The sequence below is a fragment of the Cydia splendana genome, chromosome Z, assembly GCF_910591565.1.
Source record: "Cydia splendana chromosome Z, ilCydSple1.2, whole genome shotgun sequence".
Lineage (NCBI taxonomy): Eukaryota > Metazoa > Arthropoda > Insecta > Lepidoptera > Tortricidae > Cydia > Cydia splendana.
Window position 1 is genome coordinate 27,547,686 of NC_085987.1, and position 21,660 is coordinate 27,569,345.

The following is a 21,660-nucleotide window of genomic DNA, read 5'->3' on the forward strand; positions in this document are numbered from 1 at the left end:
TATAGGTAACTATGTTAAAGACTACAATACCTAACACAGCCCATTCGATATCCTTCTCTCTCCATTCTATTCTTCTAATTTTCAATTTTATTATAGGTACTGGTATGAAAATTTCCGATAATAGTTCGAATAGTGTCTAAAATAAGACTCACAGTAACGATAGCCATTCCATTGTAAAAGTAAAGTAAATTCAGTGACGTCACCGTTATCACTATTAGCTGTCTGGTGCGAAACACATAGGCTTTTTTTCAAACGAATAAATACGATTTGTTGGTGCCGTTTCAGCCAAGCGGCAAATATCATAGCTTTGATCTGTATTGGGTAGGTTGGGTTACGGATGATAAAGGCGGAGTTATTCGTAATGGGGGCCTCGTGATTGGTCGGGTGGGATCAAGGGGGACAGAGAGAGGCGCCGCGACGTGGGTCGAAGATTGTCAGACTCGCCATTGTGAGTCCGGCCGGCGCGGCGCGAGTGTCTCGGGGTGCAGTGACGTGGACTGTATGGACAAAATGTTGGAATTTTACACAAATATGAACGCGGGATTGATGCAGGACGGGATGCAGCCGCCGCTGTCGTGCTCGGGCAGGACAGGTCAGTACCGACACCTCACTACCACTGTATCCTAGCATAGCTTGCAACCTAAACATTTTATATGCGACTATGATGTTAAATATATTGAACTTATCATAATATACATAATCTGATTTTGGATATACCTGAATATCATTATGTTGCCTGCTAAAATGATTTGATTGATTGTTGTTAACGTAATTCCTAACTATTTGTAATCCAATAAGTATTTATCCAAGTATTGCACATCCAAAACCTTTAAATAATACCTATATATTCCACAGAAGTATAAGTATGTAGCATAAAACTATTCTTGAACAAAATACACGCGCCTTATTAGTCGGGCTTGTAAGTATAGGATGACTCACGTTAGACCGAACCGTGTCCGGGCCGGAGCTTCCGGCGCATCGTTTTCTATGGAAAGCATCACGTGATCGCCTGTCATGTTATAGAAAAGTACGCGCCTGAAGCTCCGGCTCGGACACGGCCCATTGTAACGTACGGAAGACCTGTCAGATCTGCAACTAAATATGTAATTGTATAGGTTCAATGGCCGTTAAGCACAAATCATAACCCTGCATTAGTCGATACATTTCGATGTAAGTAAAACGTAAAACATTGGCGAAGGTATTTCAAGTTTAGTTGAACTCTATCTAATTATTGGTAGTAGGTATATAAACTGCGATTTGTAGTCAGATAAATATTTATAGGTACATAAATAAATCAACTATCTATTTCAAAAGTAATTGTACCTTAGGGTGGTATGATATATATATCTGTCCAATATCTTGTTTCAATATCATTGCGTCTCACTCTCTCAGTAAGCAACATGTGACAAAATATACATTAGACAGGTGGAATACCACCTGGTAGGCAATATAATACAATACCTGAAGGTATAGGTTGCAGGTATTGTATTATTGATTGATTGAGATAAGGTCAGTTATTTCATGTAGGTATAGGTGAGTTTCCATCCAGTATTTCAATGTTGTACTTATTAAAACTATTGTAACACTAGTAATTTTCCAATCCATTTTTTTAGAATTCTCGATATAACCTCTATCGGCCCACTAGTTTAATTGGGAGTCTAATTTTAATAATTGTTATTAGATAATATAATTGAATTTGTTTTATTTATAAATCGGAAGAATAAAAACAAAAGCAACTCTGCTTCATTTAATAATGATTTAAATTCCTATTTAGGAGGGTGGGCATTCTCAAAAAATATGTCTGCTGGTTAATTTCCGCGATCCATACAGAATGTATGAAGAAAGTCTTGGCAATTAGACGCAACCGCGGTTAAACCTAGTTAACGTGAATGAGTAATAATAATTTATAGACATCGTAGGTAGGAATACCTATCTAATTATTATTTATGTTAAAATAGATAACAATAATCCTTAAATGGGTGATTTATTAGTTGTAAAAAGATTTGTAAGAAGATATGAATAGGCAGAAAAATTTAAACGAATCTGACAATTATATTATAATTATAATCAATATGTCAAGTTATTTATTTTGAGAATAATTAATAACTATGGTGTACCTATTGACGAATTAACTGTAAATAAATAATAACTTCTCAAGATTTAAAAAAAGTAAAATACTCCACATAAATTCTTCGAATCGAATTTCCTATTTTTTGTAGCAGAATGCAGTAATAAATAATAACTACTCAAGAAAAAAAAAATACTCAACATAAATTCTTCATATCGAATTTCCTATTTTTTTGTAGCAGAATGCAGAAATAAACAAGGTAGCCTGCGCGTAGAGCCTCTACGGCCGCCGTCGCTTGTACAGCGCGTAGCATATCGTGGCGCAGCATCGCTACGTATTGAATTAAGGTTCTCTAAAATTGTTTTATAATCTTATCAGCTTACTGCCCGATCCGAACATTAACGGCTCGATTCGGAAAATGAATTAGATTTAGTTCTACTAGACTTCAACAAGTTACGATAAGGATAATTTAAAGATATTTGTAAGATAGATATGTCAAATTTGACGTTTCCGCGATTCTGGAGGTCCTCTTGAACGATTTCGACAAGTTATGACTTAGATATCCAAGTCACATCTAGTCGATATCTAATGTAGATCTAGTTGATCTCTAAATCGTCTCAAAATCTTGTGATTATCTCGAAATCCGAATAGGCCTGTAAGATACGTCAATTAATAGATCTATGTAGAAACGACATGGATTAGATGGTCAGTGTCAAAAGTGACGTTTTTATTTGAAGAAACGTCACATTTGACACTGACATATCTAATCCATATAGTTGCTATTAATTGACGTATCTTAAAGTTCGAATCGGGCCGTTATTTTTTGTTTGTAATGTAATGTTGTTCGGTTTTAATCGTGTGCTATATACGAATATGATACCGAATGAAAATAGTGGTTTGACTAATTAAACTTAATTAATTATTTATAAGACTAATCATATATTTTATCAATATTTTCTTAACATACCCCTAATGTAAACTTTCTACAATATCAATGTTTCTACATTAGATTTTTATTTAATAAACATGAGATTAGAATATTGATTTCGTATTTCCAAATTACGTTAAGTTGCATTATAAGTCAAGTTAATATACGAATTAAACATAAAGATAATAAATAAATCAAAGAATTACTAAATATAACGCAATGACTCATTCTTAATGACCCAGCATTCATAAAAAAATAATATTATTTTAGGTAAGAGACATTATTTTATTTTATCGGTGAGTAGAACCTTTCACAATATTTTATAAATTCGAACTTTACATAAAAATGTTATTGAACATTGGAAATAAGGTATTTGACTACGAGTCAAATCAAGCGCGGCGCGCTCATTCTTTCTTCCGTGCTTTTTTCGAACTGTCAAAACGATTTTGCTACTATGGAATTTATATGAAACACTAGCATGTGATGTCACAATCAAACTACCTACTCTTTATAGTTTTATACGGGTTTTAAAATAGAAATTGTGTCTAAAAATAACTGATGTCTACGTTTCTCTATTAATCTTCTGATTCTTTATTTCATGCATGGTGTAAAATAATTTATTTTAAAATACAGTCAAATACCCTATAAGCCTAAATCAATGTACATAATTCTTCATGATTTGCGTCCTTACTTTAGTCGTAATTAAGGACTATTGACTCAGACTCAGGCAGATACCTGTGTAACTATAGCGAACTTCTACGGGTCTTCGTTTCTCTATTCTATGATGTTAGAGGACAGGGTGCGTAGCGTGCTCCGTAGCGAACGAAACGCAACAGTCTCTGTCGCACTAATATGGAAGAGGGATAGAGAGAGATTACTACGTTACGCGTGAACGATTGGCATCTTGCCTACGCACCCAGATCGAAGGGTAGTTTTGGTTATCGTTGCTGCCTTATTATCAGAGGGCCTACTGAGAACCACTTTTAAAGTGTTGCTTCTCTGTCGCACTTGTAAATTCGTACGTAAGTGTGACAGGGAGGCAACACGTCTATCGTGGTTCGCAGTAGGCCCTCAGACCTAAGATTACCAAATTCAAAATTTAGATTTTGAATAAACAGACAAAAATAAGGACTTGAAAAACAACTATTTAGCATTTATGCACCAACGCAAATATAATAAATTTATACAATAGATGGTATTGTATAAATTTATTATATTGCGCATATCAATAAAATTGTTATATGAAGTAGCTTGTATTTCCGCTATGAAATATTGCCATAAATAACTATGATTTTTGTTAGGTTAGTTGAAAATGTATTTTGTGAAGATTTTAACTTACTGCCTTGTAAGCAGAATAGCAGATAGCTAGTGTCATAATTTGTAAATAATATATTCTACATAATTGTAGTTAACAATAAATAAAGAGATTTTTCGTACAAACACCTAAAGAGGCAGAGGTCAACAACACTCTCGATGTCAGGTGTCTACAATTTGCTGCTGTATTGGTTCACGTTGTATCGAAATCGAAGTTGTTTGCTGTAAAACTTCACAGAAAAGGTTTAGAATCTCACAGGGTTAAAGACCCTATCTGTTATCTGGAATGAAGTAAAGATAATATTTTTTAGGACCTTAAAATGTTCATCCGGCTATTAAAATAAACAGAAGTTAAATCTATCCGAGTAAACTAATTATTAAGAAGTCCTGATTAAATTGCGAGAAAACTGAGTTGTGGATAATAATTATAGAAAATGGTAACCTCGAAAAAGCAGCTCACGCCGGCATTTTGTTCGAGTACGGTGCCGTGACCCGGGTGACCGGGACACGCCCCTCCCTCTGGGCGGGCCCCCCTGCATCCCCACCATTCCAAGGAGGGTTTTGAGGCGCCTCTGCTTTATATTTCGCTCCCAACGCTATGCTATTTCTCCTTTGACTTACGTTTTTTAGAATCTATCTTAGTTAAAATGTACAGATCTTTTCTGTATTAACTTGCTCCCCGACAATCCCAATGTTTCTGTGAAAAGCTGTGGGCTGTGGAAAAGTATTAATTAATTTTGTTATTTAAAGAGCTAATACAATACCTAATAATTGATTGCTATAAAGCCTAGTCTACAACAATAACCAGACTAGACGTTCGAACTCGACTCGATAGACCCCTCAGTTTATATGTACGTTAATTGTATTTAGTCGTTTTGAGAGTAATCAATAAATTAATCGACATAGTATACATAAACAGATTTTACGCATCATAAATATAACCCTATAGTTCGTTTTTTTAGCATTAGAAAGAACTTCGCAGAAGTAAGCTTGTGGTTCCAAATCCGGCACTTTTAGCGGTAATAATTTGAAGTAAATTATATGTATTGACCATGCTACATTAGATAATTCAATAATTATTAACAATTAAAGAGCCTGATAAAAACTGCACGCTTGCTTCTGTGGAGTTCTTTCTAATGCTAAAAAAAAAACGAACCATAGATTTTTAATTTAAAAAATATTTCCTGCCAAAATATTCATTTTAACGTGATAACACTGATAACTTACATCCATAAAGGCGCAACTCGCCAGTCTGGCAACCAGCCTTCCCCTTCGCGCTGGCGAGCCAGAGAGAGATGCACACTTGCACAGTATTCAGCGTGTTAGAAAGAGCCTTGCAGGAGCCAGTTTTATTCACCGTCGCAGATAATTATAAAATGAAAATGTGTAATTTCAACATTATTATTGTACTAGCTTTTGCTCGCGACTTCGTCTACGTGGATTTAATAATTTGGGTAGGTTTTATTAACCAATATGATTTTTATTTATTTTCCATACAAGTTTCCATCCCTTTTTCACCCCCTAACCACCTAAATCCTAGAAGCTTAAGTTTTATTTTTGAATTTGGAACCTTGTCTTATTGAATAAAAGTTAAAATTAAATGTTGTAATAAAGCCTTTATAAAGGCCTCTGGGACTCAGGAGGCTAAATGGATGCTTATTGATCAAAAATGCATAAACATGCTTTGACTCTTACGAAAATTTAAATTCTAAAAGTATAATTTAAAAAAATATTCCGTTTACAGACTTCCACCGAGGGGTGGAAGTCTGTAAACGGAATAATTTTTTTTAACGGACTAATTATACTTTAAACAGGTTAAAAAGAGGTTATTACACGCTTACGGGATTATCTCGGGGATAAAAATTATTCTGTATCCTTTCCCTCAACTCAAACTATCTCCATACCAAATATGTACCTATCTATGTCATCTATGTATATTTAGGCGGACAGAAAAACAATAAAAAACGGCGACAAACAGTATTTATTTTTAAAATGTAATTAATATTTTTAATGGTATCAAAACCAGCCAGAGAGTCTGTGCTTCTGCCGCATAAATGCGTCTTTTACGTTTGTTGTTTGACGTTGATATATACCTACAGGATGGGCAAATAAGAGGTATACACTTTGTTATTAAATTTTAACTTTATTAAGTACAAATGTTTGTAAATATTTTTTCATAAATATGTTATTCAGGGTTGGCTATTATACATAATATAAGAAGATAATTTCTGCAAAATGTCTGCCTCTAACAGCAAGCAAATTTTACTCAAATGTTTGTGTTGTTTAAAACACTTTGTTTGCTCGATTAATTCGAGAAACAGTGACAGTGATTGGCGCCCAAATTCCCCAAATAATTCATACATATTTCTGTGAGGCTATGCTAACAAGCTGATTAAATTTAAACAGTTAAAACAGACAGTCCGTTTCAGAGTTACTAAGACAACGCCGAAAATGTGCGAAAATATGCTGAAAATTGCGATGAAAAGGGCTCACATTTGCCTGCTGTTAGAGGTCGAATTTGTCAGATATTATGTTCCGTATATATTTGCCAACCCCGAATAAAGTATTAAAATAAAAATACTTACTTCAATATATTTTTTTTTAATATTAGCCTATATTGTGTCCCACTGCTGGGCATAGGCCTGCCCTGTCTTTCGCCACTAGTCACGGCTTTGTGCATGCTCCCGCCAGTCGCTACAGAATGAGTCCAGGTCGTTTCGCCATCTCATTTTTGGTCTGCCTCTGCCTCGGGTGATCTGTGGTGCCCATTCGGTCGCTATTTTGGCCCCCATCTGTCCGGGTGCAACCGACTTCAAATTTATTGAACTTAATACCTATACAAAGTAAACATTAAAAATAAAAACTGGTCAAGTGAGAGTTGGACTCGCGTGTCAAGGGTTCCGTACGTCACACAATTTTTAACAATTTTTTTGTACGTGAAACGTGATGTGAGTGAAACGTCTTGAAAAACCCGAATGGGTCAGATCAAAAACCAGATATAACATAAGGTGTTATGACGCGGTGGCTTATATCTCTGCAACTATGCAAAGTAGCTTGGATAGGAAGATTAAATGCCGAACAAAAGTACAAGTGTCCAAATGCGAAAACTGAAGGCCGAGCTCCGCGTAGCGTAGAGCTGAACGCTCGGAGCGTCCGAAGGGAGATAATACCTATAGTACTTTTTTAAACACGTAACAATAGTAACCTAATCAATCAGTACCTAGTACAAGTACCATTGCGGCTGTGTGCCAGATACAGCCTAGTCGCATTTTTTGTCTTCAGTTAGACTCACGCTTGAACCTAAAGGCACGCCTCTTCGGGACGCTTCGGGCCTTCGGCCTTATCGGCCTAGGGCCTTCGCAATAGCTGTCTACACCACGTTTCGCTTAAATCATTGCGGCTGTGTCCCTAAAAAAGCCTAACCGTATTTTTGTTCTTAAATCCGACTCACGCTTGACTCTCGATTTCTAATAGGTTTTCCTGTTATCTTTAGGTAAAGAACTATTTTGTGTATTTATTTCAAAATTGTAGACCCAGTAAGCTTATAATAAATTTAAAAGTGGAAAAATTACTGTCTTGGGTGAGACTTGAACTCATGGCCTCTGGATAGATACTCCAGCGCTCTGCCATCTGAGCCACCAAGACCTCATCCATAGCCAGCAAATCTTTTCACCATATTACGACAATAATTCCACTATATTTCCATTTATAATTTTTCCACTTTAAATTTTTTATAAGCTTAGTAGCATCGTTAGCAGACGTTTCTGCTTCTTAAAAATTAAAATTAGACCCAGTAGTTTCGGAGATAGAGGGGGGGGAAAGGTCATTTATTGTCTATTTTATTGAATAACTTCTAAACTTTTTATACTTAATTGATATAAAAAAATATATTTGAGATTCTTTCAATGAGCCCTTTTGTTAGATATATAACACGATATAGTTCGCAAAACTTTGTTTTTTTAATTTTCTCATGTACCCCCCAAAAGTAGCCCCAATGTTTAAAATTCATTTGTTGACGTTACATGTCCGTCGTTGGGTCACAGGCTTACATATGTGTACCAAATTTCAAGTTAATTGGTCCAGTAGTTTCGGAGCAAATATTAGGCTGTGACAGACGGACGGACAGTCAGACGCATGAGTGATACTATAAGGGTTCCGTTTTTTCCTTTTGAGGTACGGAACCCTAAAAAAGTATACTTCTTATTCGCCCACCCTGTATAACGGATATTTTCACGTAAACTCAAAGCACTACAACGTATTTCATCGATGCCATGATTTATCAACATAATGTTAGAGTTAGACCAAGAAAAGTCTACAGCGATTTTGATAGCCCACGCAGTGCAAGTGTCATTTTAAACGTCAAACGTCTATGAAATTATGACGTATAAATTACACTTGCACTGCGTGGGCTATCAAAATCGCTGCAGACTTTTATTGGTCTAACTCTATGTACGTCATGTCAGCAGATCATTTATAAATCATAAACATATATTTAAATCAAATCTTTAAATCTTCAAAGCTAGTTCTTTTTATAGAAAAAGAACTAGCTTAAAGAAATATTTCATCATGTTTATCTATTCTTGTGGAAGAAGTCAACTGGTTCCATCATGTTTCGGCTATAGTTACATTTTATTAAATTTTTACTATTTCATGTTCTAGAGGTGTTACTGGAATTTAAACATAACTAGGTACTAATAGCAAACATGCCCCTTATGTTTCCACATGTACCCTCGAGATCGCAGCACTATTGATACTCATTTGGACGGCTGGCCGGCTAAGACAATTCCAGACGCAGAAAAAGTCTAATACAGTTATGTTATGACTTCGGTATCATTAATTTTGGATGTGCAATTAATTGTATGGATTTTTATATCAACAAATAATCAAATTATTTAGTTATGTTATGTAGATCATATTCCTAGTGTTGCTTTAGCGAATTCTAATATTTAAGTTATACTTTCTTGTTACATTCATGAAAACTTGTTAATAAATTGTACAAATATTGTTATATGCATTGTGATTTATGATAGATAATAATCAAGATTAGTTCATTCTAACGCAACATTTATATCACATGCTGGTCATTTTGATTACTTACCTGAAACCTTCAAGAAGCTATTAACTTAGGCTTCCTTTTCACAGAACTCAGCGCAAGTATCAAACGGGAAAAAATAGTGGAAATCTGCGAAGGATGCGGACAAAAGATACAAGACAGATACCTAATGCGGGTCGGAGAGCTGTCGTGGCACGAGCACTGCCTCAGCTGCTGCGTGTGTGGCTGCCCGCTCGCGCACACCTGCTTCACGCGCAACGCCAAGCTCTACTGTAAACCCGACTACGACAGGTAAACACTGACTACTTGGAAAATATCATTAGACCAAGAAAAGTGTGCAGCGATTTTGATAGCCCACGCAGTGCAACTGTTATTTATAGGTCATGATTTCATAGAAGTTTGAGGTTTAAAATAACACTTGCACTGCGTGGGCTATCAAAATCGCTGCAGACTTTTCTTGGTCTAACTCTAATCATTAACATAGATTTACGTTTGTTACCTTTAAGCGTAAGCATTATTGCGTAGTGCCCGCGAATTTCAATGCAATGCGAACTATGCGACTGTTTCAGTAATTTTATATTATTTTATGTCATAATTATTTTTGTATTTTCTGAGTGGAATTTCATTAGTATCAATTCATGTTTGTCCTTTAGATTGTTTGGAGTAAAATGCACGAGATGCGGTGATCGCCTCCTTCCACAAGAAATGGTCATGCGAGCTCAACAGTACGTTTTCCACATTCAGTGCTTCGTGTGCGTCATGTGCTGCCAACCTCTTCAAAAAGGCGAACAGTACGTGATAAGGGCTGGCCAAATATTTTGTCGACAAGACTTTGAAAAAGAAATGTACCTGATGCAGCACGCAGAAGATGACATGATTATAGACGACTCGGAGCGGCCGCGGGACGGACGCCGAGGACCGAAGCGCCCTCGCACTATTTTAACATCTGCCCAAAGGAGGCAGTTCAAAGCGTCCTTCGAAGTTAGTCCTAAACCGTGCCGCAAAGTTAGAGAAGCTCTCGCAAAAGACACTGGCTTGAGTGTGCGAGTAGTACAAGTATGGTTTCAAAACCAGAGAGCTAAAATGAAAAAAATCCAAAGAAAAGCAAAGCAAGAGGGAGATAAAAATAATGACAAAGATAAAGATAAGGATGAGAAAAGTATCAAACAGGAATCTCCGTCGAGTGAGCATGGGAACTACTTAGGGCTTGACGGATCCTACTCAGCGTCTAGCCAACCCCTTAATCCAAACCTGCCGTACTCACCCGATGGTAAGTCTAACAAAAAAATAAAATGAATATGATTGAATCGGTCGAGCAAGCATGGGACTCGTGGGCCGAGAGTCTACCGACTCAAAACATTTCCGATTATTAATTCCGCGGAAGTAGTTGAAACTTCGGAACACAATTTCAAATAAAATCGAAATTCAGCATAAAATCGGGTGTACCCCAAAACTGCTTCTCCTGCTCCAAGCATTTGAAAGATATGTTAAATAAATGAAGGCCCCATAAAACCTTAAGAAGAAAGGGGACGACTGGTTCTCCATAGAAACTTAAGTCTCCATTTTCCTCTCTGGATATTGACATTATGAAAAATATTCTTATAAAGTTAGATGTTTAATAACTATATAGCTATGCGTTTAATTTTTTTCGATTTTTTGATTCCTTATAATAAAAGTTATGAGCGAAAAACAAATTCCGTACAAATTTTTAAAAGCTAATTCTTAGTTATAACTTACGGCTCCGAAACGTGGTCTTTCACTATCGGCCTCATCTCAAAATTCAAAGTCGCTCAACGAGCTATGGAGAGGGCTATGCTCGGAGTTTCTCTGCGTGATCGAATCAGAAATGAGGAGATCCGTAGACGAACTAAAGTCACCGACATAGCCCTTCCGGATTAGCAAGCTGAAGTGGCAATGGGCAGGCCACATAGCACGCAGAGAAGATGGCCGATGGGGCCGAAAAGTGCTCGAGTGGAGACCACGGACTAGCAAGCGCAGCGTAGGACGTCCACCCACAAGATGGACAGACGACCTTGTTAAGGCCACCGGAGGACGCTGGATGCGGGTCGCTTCCAACCGGTACGAATGGAAGTCCAAGGGGGAGGCCTATGTTCAGCAGTGGACGTCTTATGGCTGAGATGATGATGATGATGATGAATTCTTATAATTGAAAAATATTAAACGAAGTGGTATAGCTATGGTCAATATAGGTACCTACCTACATTAAATTGTGTAAAAATATTTTCTATAATGTCAATATCCCGGGGAGGAAAATGGAGACTACGTTTGTATTGAGAAGCGGTCGTCCACTATCGTCTTAACTTTTAACCAATTTGTCATTCTTATACTCATTTTTTTGTGTGTTTCAGACTATCCTGCACATTCTGGAGACAGTTTTTGCAGTTCAGACATATCACTAGACGGTAGCAACTTCGATCAACTCGACGAAGGTGCTTCCGACACCATGAGTTTACAAAACTTAGAAGTCCAGCATCACTCTCACCAGCACGGCGGACACACTGCTCACGAACCCCTGAACTTAGGCACGGGCGCGGTGGTGAATCCCATAGACAAATTATACCTTATGCAGAATTCGTATTTTAGTACTGATCACTGATTCGGGAAAGGAGGCGCGGCCCGGCGGCACCGCAGGCGGCTCCGCGGCCCATCCGCGTCAGCCACGGCCCCCAATGGACAACCCCAAAATATGTTCAATGCAACTACCAATTCTTTATGGAACTCACTTGTGGACTTGAATAACTATTACTCGGATAAATATTTTATGGCATAGGTTGGTGAAGTGCCTGTTCATAACAGGATGTAAACTTTTCAAGTGAATCTGTCCGAGCCAATGTCACCAAAAAAGAAAATGCTAATCAATGGCGGTATTTCAATACCTGTATATTTGTATAAAATTTAGTACCTAGGTACCAAATGTAAAAAAAGATACTAATATAGTAAGAATATAGTACCTACATATACTTTCTTTTTCAGTGCCGAATTTGTTGATTATTCAATGTGAAATATACTTCATATGATAATTTATAAGAAAATGCTAAACCTTATTAGTAATACAGTAATTTTATACATTTCGCGTTTGCGTTAAATCCAGTAGTTCTGATTTTTTTGCAGACGTGTTGGCCCAATGAATAATACAAGTTTGTGACTTCGAGCGCCGAACGCAACTTTGTCAAATATCGAAAAACCCACGGAAATTACGGTTTTCTTTAAGATTTGGGCGATTATAACCCTAAAGGACTAGTTTTTGATAGTGCCTTCTCAGGACGTTTTTAAAGTGGACTAAATTTGCTACAATACGAGACTAGAATTGTCTCTTTTTGGCCAGGTAGCTTGAGATCGTACCGTGCCTACCCACCAAAAAGGGAGGCGCAAGGGTCGGATCACCAGGACCAATCTTATGCTATATTTCTTCCTGCTCTTAGCAACTAGGGCAGGTAATATATCATTTTCATATAATTTAGGGATTCCTTATTCTATAAAGTATCACTTCTAAGCAGGAAGTCATACATATTTTGGAAAAATATATAGCGGATTGAGTGACGATTTCCATAGAAATGTAATTATGGCCAAAGTCAAAGGTTAAAAATGTAAAAAAAAAACACTTAACTTGGCGTTTTAAAAGTATGAATATAATGTGCTCGTCCTTAAATTATATGAAAATGATATATAACTTGCCCTAGTTGCTAAGAGGAGGAAGAAATATAGCATAGATTGCACCTGGGGAGCCGACCATTTCCCCCCCTTTTTTAGGGGGTAGGCACGGTACGGTCTCGTGTCTACCGGCTCAAATCAGCTTTGTTTGACCTTAGAAACAATTGAGCCCAGCGGCATCGCCTGAGACAAAAGTGCATACTCACTGCACTTACTTAGCCTACGAATACAAGTTCGATAAAAATTATAAACTTTGAAAGGCTTTATCTCGGAAACTATTAAATGTACAGACACAATTCTAGTCTCGTACTGTAGCCAATCTAGTCCACTTTAAAAACGCCCTGAGAGCGCACTATAAAAAACTAGTCCTTTAGGGTTATAAGCGCCCAAATCTAAAAGAAAACCGAAATTTTCGCGGGTTTTTCGATATTATACAAAGTTGCGTTCGGCGCTCGAAGTCACAAACTTGTATTATTCGTATTATTCATTGGGCCAACATCACAAATAAGTCTGCAAAAAAATCAGAACTACCAGATTTGACACAAAAGAGCCAGGTTACAAAATTAGACAAAGTTACTGGATTATAGTATTGTAGGCGCCAAAATGTAGTAATATAATTATCTCGAATTTGTATATAGTGTACAAAACTATGAAATCAGGCGTAGATATTAGCGAGTATGTCGCAGTAATACCTACTGTAGTTGTATTATACCTACTATTATGCAATAGGTACCTACCTATTTTACTGATTATTAGGGGCCCACTGATTAAAAGTCCGCCGGACGGTATCGGCCTGTTAGTTGTTCGGAACTGTCAAAATTTTCAAACTGACAGGCCGATACCGTCCGGTGGACTGTTAATCAGTGGGCCCCTTTAAAGAGAAAGCAGGAGATAATATAACAGCAGGCTAATTCAAAAAATGTACTTAACAGATGTAGTGCACAATTGTTTTCCATCGTATTTTCTCGGAAACGTTCGTATCTGTCATGCTACTGCAGTCAACCTCAGTATTTGTACTTTTTGTACCGAGACTAACTGAAATAGCAAGACACGTTCGTACGTTTCCGTAAAAATACGATGGAAAATAATAATGCACTACATCTGTAACTGTGTAATAATAGGTAATTTATGAGATTTCATTTCATGTACAGTCGCCATCAGATATATCGGAGCGGCTAAGGTGCTCACAAATATCTAATGGCAACTACCTATTTAAAATAAAAATGCTATGGTTGCTAGATATTAGGTAAGGGTCTCCCCAGATATATCGACGCGCATTCGGCAAAAGCCGATAGGAAAAAGCTTTATGTCCACGCAATAAGAGCGAAAAAGCCGTCGACGCGTCGACAGGCGCCGGCCGATGCGAGCCGAGCCGAACGACGACTTTTTCGCTCTTATTGCGTGGACATAAAGCTTTTTCCTATCGGCTTTTGCCGAATGCGCGTCGATATATCTGGGGAGACCCTAAATCGTAGGCACCAAAAATTATTCAGTTCGTAGTGTAAGTAGGTACCAAAGTATTTACTCTAGTTAGATACGCCTATTTACTCGGAATTGGTTCCGCAAGACTTTTGGGCTGGCATTTTCATGGGCTTTTTACGTGGATCGTTTTGATGGTGTTAAAATAAATATAAAATATGAAATACATAGCATGCGTCCAATAGATTTAATAGGTAATATTTATCTAATGCCACATGAGTCGGCTTTTGCAGTGAAAATTGTATATTTCCCCTTATGATCATTACCTACCTAATAATTGGTTTGTATCGTTGTTGTAAAACGAACGTAAGAATTAAGACTAGGTACCTACCTAATATCATTTCCTCAAGAACAGCATGCCTTCCTTATCGCAAAAACTTATAGAACCTTTATCATTGTAGACGAGATATCAAGTAGGTAGATAGGTACTTAGCATGTTTCTGCAAATAACTGGCATTCGATTCTTATTTGGAAAATATTTAGGTAATTCAGTATTTTGTACAATATCACATGAATATCGATAGAAGTTTATTTGAATATTGCCCAGCGATTAACCTTCTTTGGTTATTTTAAAGCTAGCACAGGGAACTCTTGTATGTAAACGTTTTTTTTCACCTAGCTTCTAAATGTAGGACACCTACCATAATGGCCATCGAATGACTCTACAAAATTATAGTTTTTCCGAACAACGTTCCCAATGCCAAAGTTAATAAAATTAATCAGTGCATGAGTTCAACTAATTATTTACATAAAACATCCCGATAATTATGCGTAATTAATAATTTTAAACTATCAGATCGTTGATCGTGTAGGAATGTCAGTCATCTCATTCTTTATATTTATTAAGTATTTATTGTTTAAGAGTTAAGGATGACTCACACTAGATCGGGCCGGAGCTTGCGGCGCTTCGTTTTCTATGGAAAGCACCACGTGATTACTGATCACCGATCAGCCGTCATAGAAAATGGCATGTCGGACGCCTCGGTCCGGTCTCGCGTGAGTCATCCTTTAAGGAGAAAGAAATATTCTAGTCAAAATGTTGGTTTTCCATCTATTTAAGTATTTATGTACTTATATATCGATATACAATACGATAACTTCTAGTTTGTTATTCAGCATTTATCGATTACTTATACCAAAATCACAACCACATCATCATGTCATAAGTATCTCGATCAATATCACCATATCTTTTAATAATTTTACGGTTTAGAATCACTTGTTTTTAGTCACTTGCGTGACATGTTTAGTATGTCTCACAACAGTTTAAATTCCACCATATCATTTATAAATGTTTCTGAAAGTGTATACATACTTAAATTTCTCAAGCCTAAGAACATAAGCAGTGATTTCAAAAGTTTTTTTAATTTAAGTAAAGATTATATTATTACCTATTTAATCTCATTTATATGGGGTTATACGATTTAATAACTTAGACACACTGTATGACAAACGATCCCTATCGATAAATACCTAATGAAGAAATTCCGTATATCAAACTGGAAATATCGAATCGTATTGTAACTGAGACATAATATATTATATTGAGACTTGTACAATAATTTTACTTGTACCTATATTAGAAACATGTGGTAATTTTATAAATGGATGTAAATTAAAATATAAATATACGCCATTGTTTTATTTTACTGTTTGAAGTTATCGGGGGCAAGCGTGTGGTTCGGCTACGACGGACCATGTACCTATGTAGCAAGCATTTGTGGTAGTTAGGTAAGTATAATAATATGTACATTATAAATACACTTAAGTCGCTTTTCCGCTAGAGGGAGATTCTCCTTACAAACGTAGTCCTATAAGATATTCAGTAAGTCATAGTTGGGGAGCCGACGATGCTATAGTATATGTAGATAGTTTTTCAGTCGAGTACCGTGTTTAGGCAACGAAGCTTGCTGAGCTGCCTAAGTAAGGTACGAGATTGAAAAACTTGATTATATCACTATTGTATACAATAGGTGCTTTTTCTACGAGTTAACTAAAATAAATAATCAATAATACCATACTTTCTACTTCTACTACCTGACTTATTTTACTCAAGTTAACAGAAATAGTAAAACAGCTAGTTAATATGAAAAACTACTACGTAAATTTTTTAAGGTGCATTGGGGTAGTTACGGGAAAAAAAATTAAAATATAGTGTTACCAAAATTAACCCAATGCAATACTTAGTTCTACTACCTACTGAATAATGAATAGTGCAACACTCAATCTAATCACGTTTCCTGAGTAGTGGGCAACATATTTTCATCGCTGTCACTCATTTTCATTTAGTATTTTTCGCAGTTTCACTCACAAAACAAAAACTTTAACACTTTTACAAGTTTTCAAATATCAATGCAGAGAAAATCTCCTGGGCGTCCATTGTGAAAAAAAGTTCGAGTTGGCCAACCAATCGCAAAGCAGACGCGACGCAGCAGCGTGTTTAAGTAGACGGAAGTATGACAGATGCCGCGACGGTATTATACTTGGTCAAGCAGATCTTGTCAGTAGAAAAAGGCGGCAAATTTGAAAAATGTAGGCGCGAAGGGATATCGTCCCATAGAAAATTTGAATTTCGCGCCTTTTTTTACTGACAAGATTTGCTTGACCAACTATATTAGTTGAGTCGGAAGTGCCATAGACTATCCAACGTTAAAAAGAGTGAGGTTGTAGAGTTGTATATGAAGTTGTAATACACAGATTATAGCCGATGAGTAGAAAAAATGTGTAGTTACTCGAGCGTCGTACAGACCTATTGGAAACGAAATATTAGATATATGATAAGAAGAAAGAATAGTTATATAAAGTTTTTTTCCAGCGAGCCGGAAAGCGTCTACAATTTTTTTTAAATTTCGTGAGGTTGGTGGAGGGTTAAAAAAATCGTTAAGCAGATTGAGGGTTTGGTCGTTTTTGTCCACATTAATGTTATATTTTTTCTATAACTTAATACAGACCAACCCCTATGGACAGAGCTTATAGGACGACTCGCGGTCACCCCCGTATGGTGTATAGGTCAAATATAAGATTGCCCGCGCGCCGTTCTGATCATGGTCTAATAAAACATGGTCTTCTATTCCCAGAGTGACACGGGCCTACGTCACAATAACATTGCCACTTTATTTCAACATAACTTGTTACATGGGTACATTATACCTATGGTTAATAAGTTAAAATATTTCTTTATAATTTTATAATTTTCATTTATATGTATTTTATCTTAAATTTTACAATAACACGTCATTTTTATTAATTATTCGTTAGCAATATCTTCCGATTCACGAAAGAAATTTCAGACGTTCGGGTAATTCTATTTACATTACTGGCATCACAGGATAGCGTTGTCACATTTGACAATTCGGATCTAGATAACTTCATGCCCTGACCGTCATCCTTGTCGAACGCGTGTTAATTGTTATTTCCTTCTCGCTCAGTGTCAGCAGTCGCAGTGTTTTCCAAACTTTTCACGTCGTAAGCTTGGTAATTAACGTGTAACTGTGAATTAGTTTTTCGAACGTTTGTCTTGTATAGATAAATAAAGTTTAATTTAATACATTAGATTTGTTTTATTTTCCTATGTTTCTACATGAATAACTTAAAATTAATGCCGTTAAAATAATTTTCACCGTTGGTTAAAATTCTCCCACATTTTAAAGTTTGAGAACCTGTAAACAGCATGATGACGTAGGCCCGTGTCAGTTAGGTCATACGCGAATCTCGGAATAGAGTACCAGGCGGAGTATATTATTATACCATGGTTCTGATCAGTTGCGCCCAAGGTTACGACCTGTTAGCAGTGTGCACGAGTCTTCTAAGAAAATAAATCGTAAACTATTGAATTCATTGGGAAATAATGGAATATTGCAGCGTAAAATGGTGTGGCAAGTCATCTAAGACTTCTACTTACAAAACAGATGGAATAACATCCCAAGGAAAGCAATTTCTTTTTTACATTGAATTGAGGCGAAATATGTCCGTCCCTTTTCGTCAACTTGAAAATGCAATGCCCTTCCCTTTACGACTAGTGATGTGACGATGATGGTTTCGTCAGTTGCGGCAAGTTCGTGCTTTGGTTCCTACCGTATTGTACCATTTTAGACATACGAGGGGGAATCAAAAAGAAATTAGAAACGCTATGATATCATGGAATTACAGGTATCTGCAGGTATCCTGTTATTTTTTACTTTTAGGCAACCTCTTTATTAGTTTATCTGCATATTCAGTATTAAAAAATCTGGCATCTTCGTCCCTAAAAAAAAAGAATCACAATTTTAGTACTAATTTTCCTTTTTTTTTTAGTTTATCGCTAGTACAGCCAATTTATAGGAGATTTTTAAGAATCAAAGAATGTGAAGTAATTGCAAGAGACATACTCTTGATTACGCAATACGCAACTCTTTAATTCAAGCACAAGATTCTGCGCAGCATTCTTGGGAAACTGCATGGTCTGAGGCCCAAAATCATCTTAAAATTAGGTATTTTATTTAATTGCGTTTTTCTTAAAAAGATCCTTCTGATTTTTATTGAACAATGTTTGATAGGCCTTATTTTGTATTTTCATATTTATTTTTGTGGTATGTTTCCATTATTTTTTCTGAATTGAACAAATAAATGCGTGAAGACCTAAAATTACTACCTTTAACATTGAAAGGACATCCTAGCCTGAAAATTAAAATTTACAAGCATATTATTAAATACTAATAATTCATTCTTAAAAACCCAAGTTTTAATTTAAGTACCAATTTTTATGACTTCTTCACCAAAAATTTTGAGAAAATCGTTCCTGAATGATCACAAAAACTTGCCTGAATTTACTGATATTAAGACATCACCTACCCTACTGTCATTGTTTATCGATAACATAAAAAGTAATTAATTTATTTATGTCTTTACTTATGCAATTTATTACCGAAAAGTGATGTATCATGACCAATAATCAAAATGTATCATTATGTGTTTAGCTGATATCAATTCTAAAGACTTTTTGATGTACCCTCGTAATACATAGGTAATATGTTGTGTTAGTTTTTTAGAATCCTCTAGCCCAGCGGAGCAGTTAGGCCGCATGTTATAAGATGGACCTGATGATGAACTTCAAAGAAGTGCGATGGAACTCGGTGTTGGTTTGTGATAGACATATGTTGTATGGGTTTTTTAGAATCCTCTAGGTGAGCAGTTAGGTATTATGTCGCGAGATGGACCTGATGATGAACTTCAAAGAAGTGCGAGGGAACTCGGTGTTGGTTTGTGATAAACATATGTTGTATGGGTATTTTAGAATCCTCTAGGTGAGCAGTTAGGTCTCATGTCGCGAGATGGACCTGATGATGAACTTCAAAGAAGTGCGAGGGAACTCGGTGTTGGTTGTGATAGACATATATATGTTGTGTAGGTTTTTTAGAATCCTTTAGGTGAGCAGTTGGGTCTCATGTCACGAGATGGACCTGATGATAAACTTCAAAGAAGTGCGAGAGAGAGTCACGTTGGGCCAACGCCAACGCCAACGAGGGACGCATTTATGCGTTAGAGGGAGCAAGTGATATAGCTATCTCATTCTACCGCATGGCTGCGTCCCTCGTTGGCGTTGGCGTTGGCCCAACGTGAAGAGGAGACATAACATTTATTTGTAGGCATTTTCTTAATCTGACGAACACAAGTTTGACGCCTAATTTTTACATTGTAGGTAACCGTCAGATTAAGGAAATGCGTGCTAATAATTATGAGATTTAGTAATAGTACAATTATAGCGTTAATTTGGTCTAATATGACCAAATCCACAATCTGCTTAACAATTTGTTGAACCCCCCACTAACCAAGGGCTCAACATAGATGGCTAAAAGGGGTAAAGATAGACTACACGGGGTAGCAAGATATCACTCATATCTTAATCTGACGTGCTCGAGTAAACACAAAAATCCCCTCTTGGGCCCTACTATCAGTAGGTATTTTACTATTGTTGTCCTACCGATTCCCAAAACTTTGTTCTTTGTTACATAGTTTTATGTTGCTTCTTTTGCGCTTTAAGAAAACAATTCCGTCAATGAGGTCACCACTGGATGGTCGATGCAGTCCCAATAAAATTGGTTGGATGAATAAACATCAGGTTATTACGTCGCGTTTTATAATTGCCTGTAAGTACCTCTTAATCTTAATCTGTCTTTCTTTCTAACAGTAAAATTTGTTAGAAAGAGACTTATGTAGGTCTAAAAAAACACACGACCATGTTCTCGAAAACGGTTCTAAGAGCGATTCATAATTTTAATAAATGATGTTTCTGGTCCACCAAGAGGGAATGATTATGAAGGGTCTCTAGATTTGCATCAATAAATAATAATCGAGTTATCCATGCTTTAGTAGTTTATTTTTTAAGATATATTACAATAAAACACCTCAATACAATATTTTAAGGACGTAGAGTTCAAACGTTTAGCCTTCTTATTTGATTACATTTACATAAACAAACGAAACACGAGAAACGAGGCAGAAAAAATAGTCATATACTTAAGTGTTATGAATTATGAAACCCTGCTCTATATATGACACCGTAAGATTGTGAACCCGTTACTTTATAATTGAACGTAGGTTAGGTTAGGTTAGATTGTAATCTCCCTACCGTCAGTTTATAATTTAACTAGCGATATTATAAACTGACCAGTGTTTACAATTTTACGGTGACATATACAACAACGTAGCACACTTGTATCACAATACAACAAACATATTTGTACTGCAAAATTGTTTCATTTACTTATAGCGACCTCTAAATGACGTTTAGATAATTGCTCTAAAATTTGGTACCTATGGATAATTTATACGTACCTATCCTGTAGGGCCTCGGAATATCCTCTAAGTTCGAGAAGAAATATTCATAACTTAATATTTTTGGATCAGCTTAATAATCCCGCACATAAATACTAAATAGCGACATTTACTACAAGGATTATTCCTACTTGTTACCTTTACCACCATGTTGTAAGGTACTGTGTGTTGTATTTTTTTCTCATAGCGGTACTGATAATTCCGCTAGGTACTCGATGCTAGATGTCGACTACGAAAATAATAGTCGTTTAGGTACCAAAACTAATGTACGGAGTGAGCACTCTATTCTTACTATATTTCTCTATGCCATTGCTAACAACTTGGTGGTAATAC

The 21,660-nt window shown here is 36.4% G+C and overlaps 1 protein-coding gene across 1 annotated transcript; it reads left to right on the forward strand.

Moving 5' to 3' along the window:
* The first annotated feature begins 205 nt into the window (after nt 1-205).
* On the forward strand, nt 206-12,236 carry LOC134804484 (LIM homeobox transcription factor 1-beta). The gene is made up of 4 exons (XM_063777532.1): nt 206-592; nt 9,453-9,654; nt 10,017-10,633; nt 11,733-12,236. Exons 1-4 carry the CDS (start codon nt 502-504, stop codon nt 11,978-11,980), a joined length of 1,158 nt encoding a protein of 385 aa, XP_063633602.1. The 5' UTR covers nt 206-501; the 3' UTR covers nt 11,981-12,236.
* Nucleotides 12,237-21,660: the final 9,424 nt, after the last annotated feature.

Excerpts from the sequence above, each read along its gene's own strand:
- LOC134804484 (XM_063777532.1), top strand. The coding sequence starts at position 502 with ATGGACAAAATGTTGGAATTTTACACAAATATGAACGCGGGATTGATG. Across the intron at positions 593-9,452 it reads GTCGTGCTCGGGCAGGACAG|AACTCAGCGCAAGTATCAAA; the intron begins GTCAGTACCGAC and ends TCCTTTTCACAG. Across the intron at positions 9,655-10,016 it reads TGTAAACCCGACTACGACAG|ATTGTTTGGAGTAAAATGCA; the intron begins GTAAACACTGAC and ends TTTGTCCTTTAG.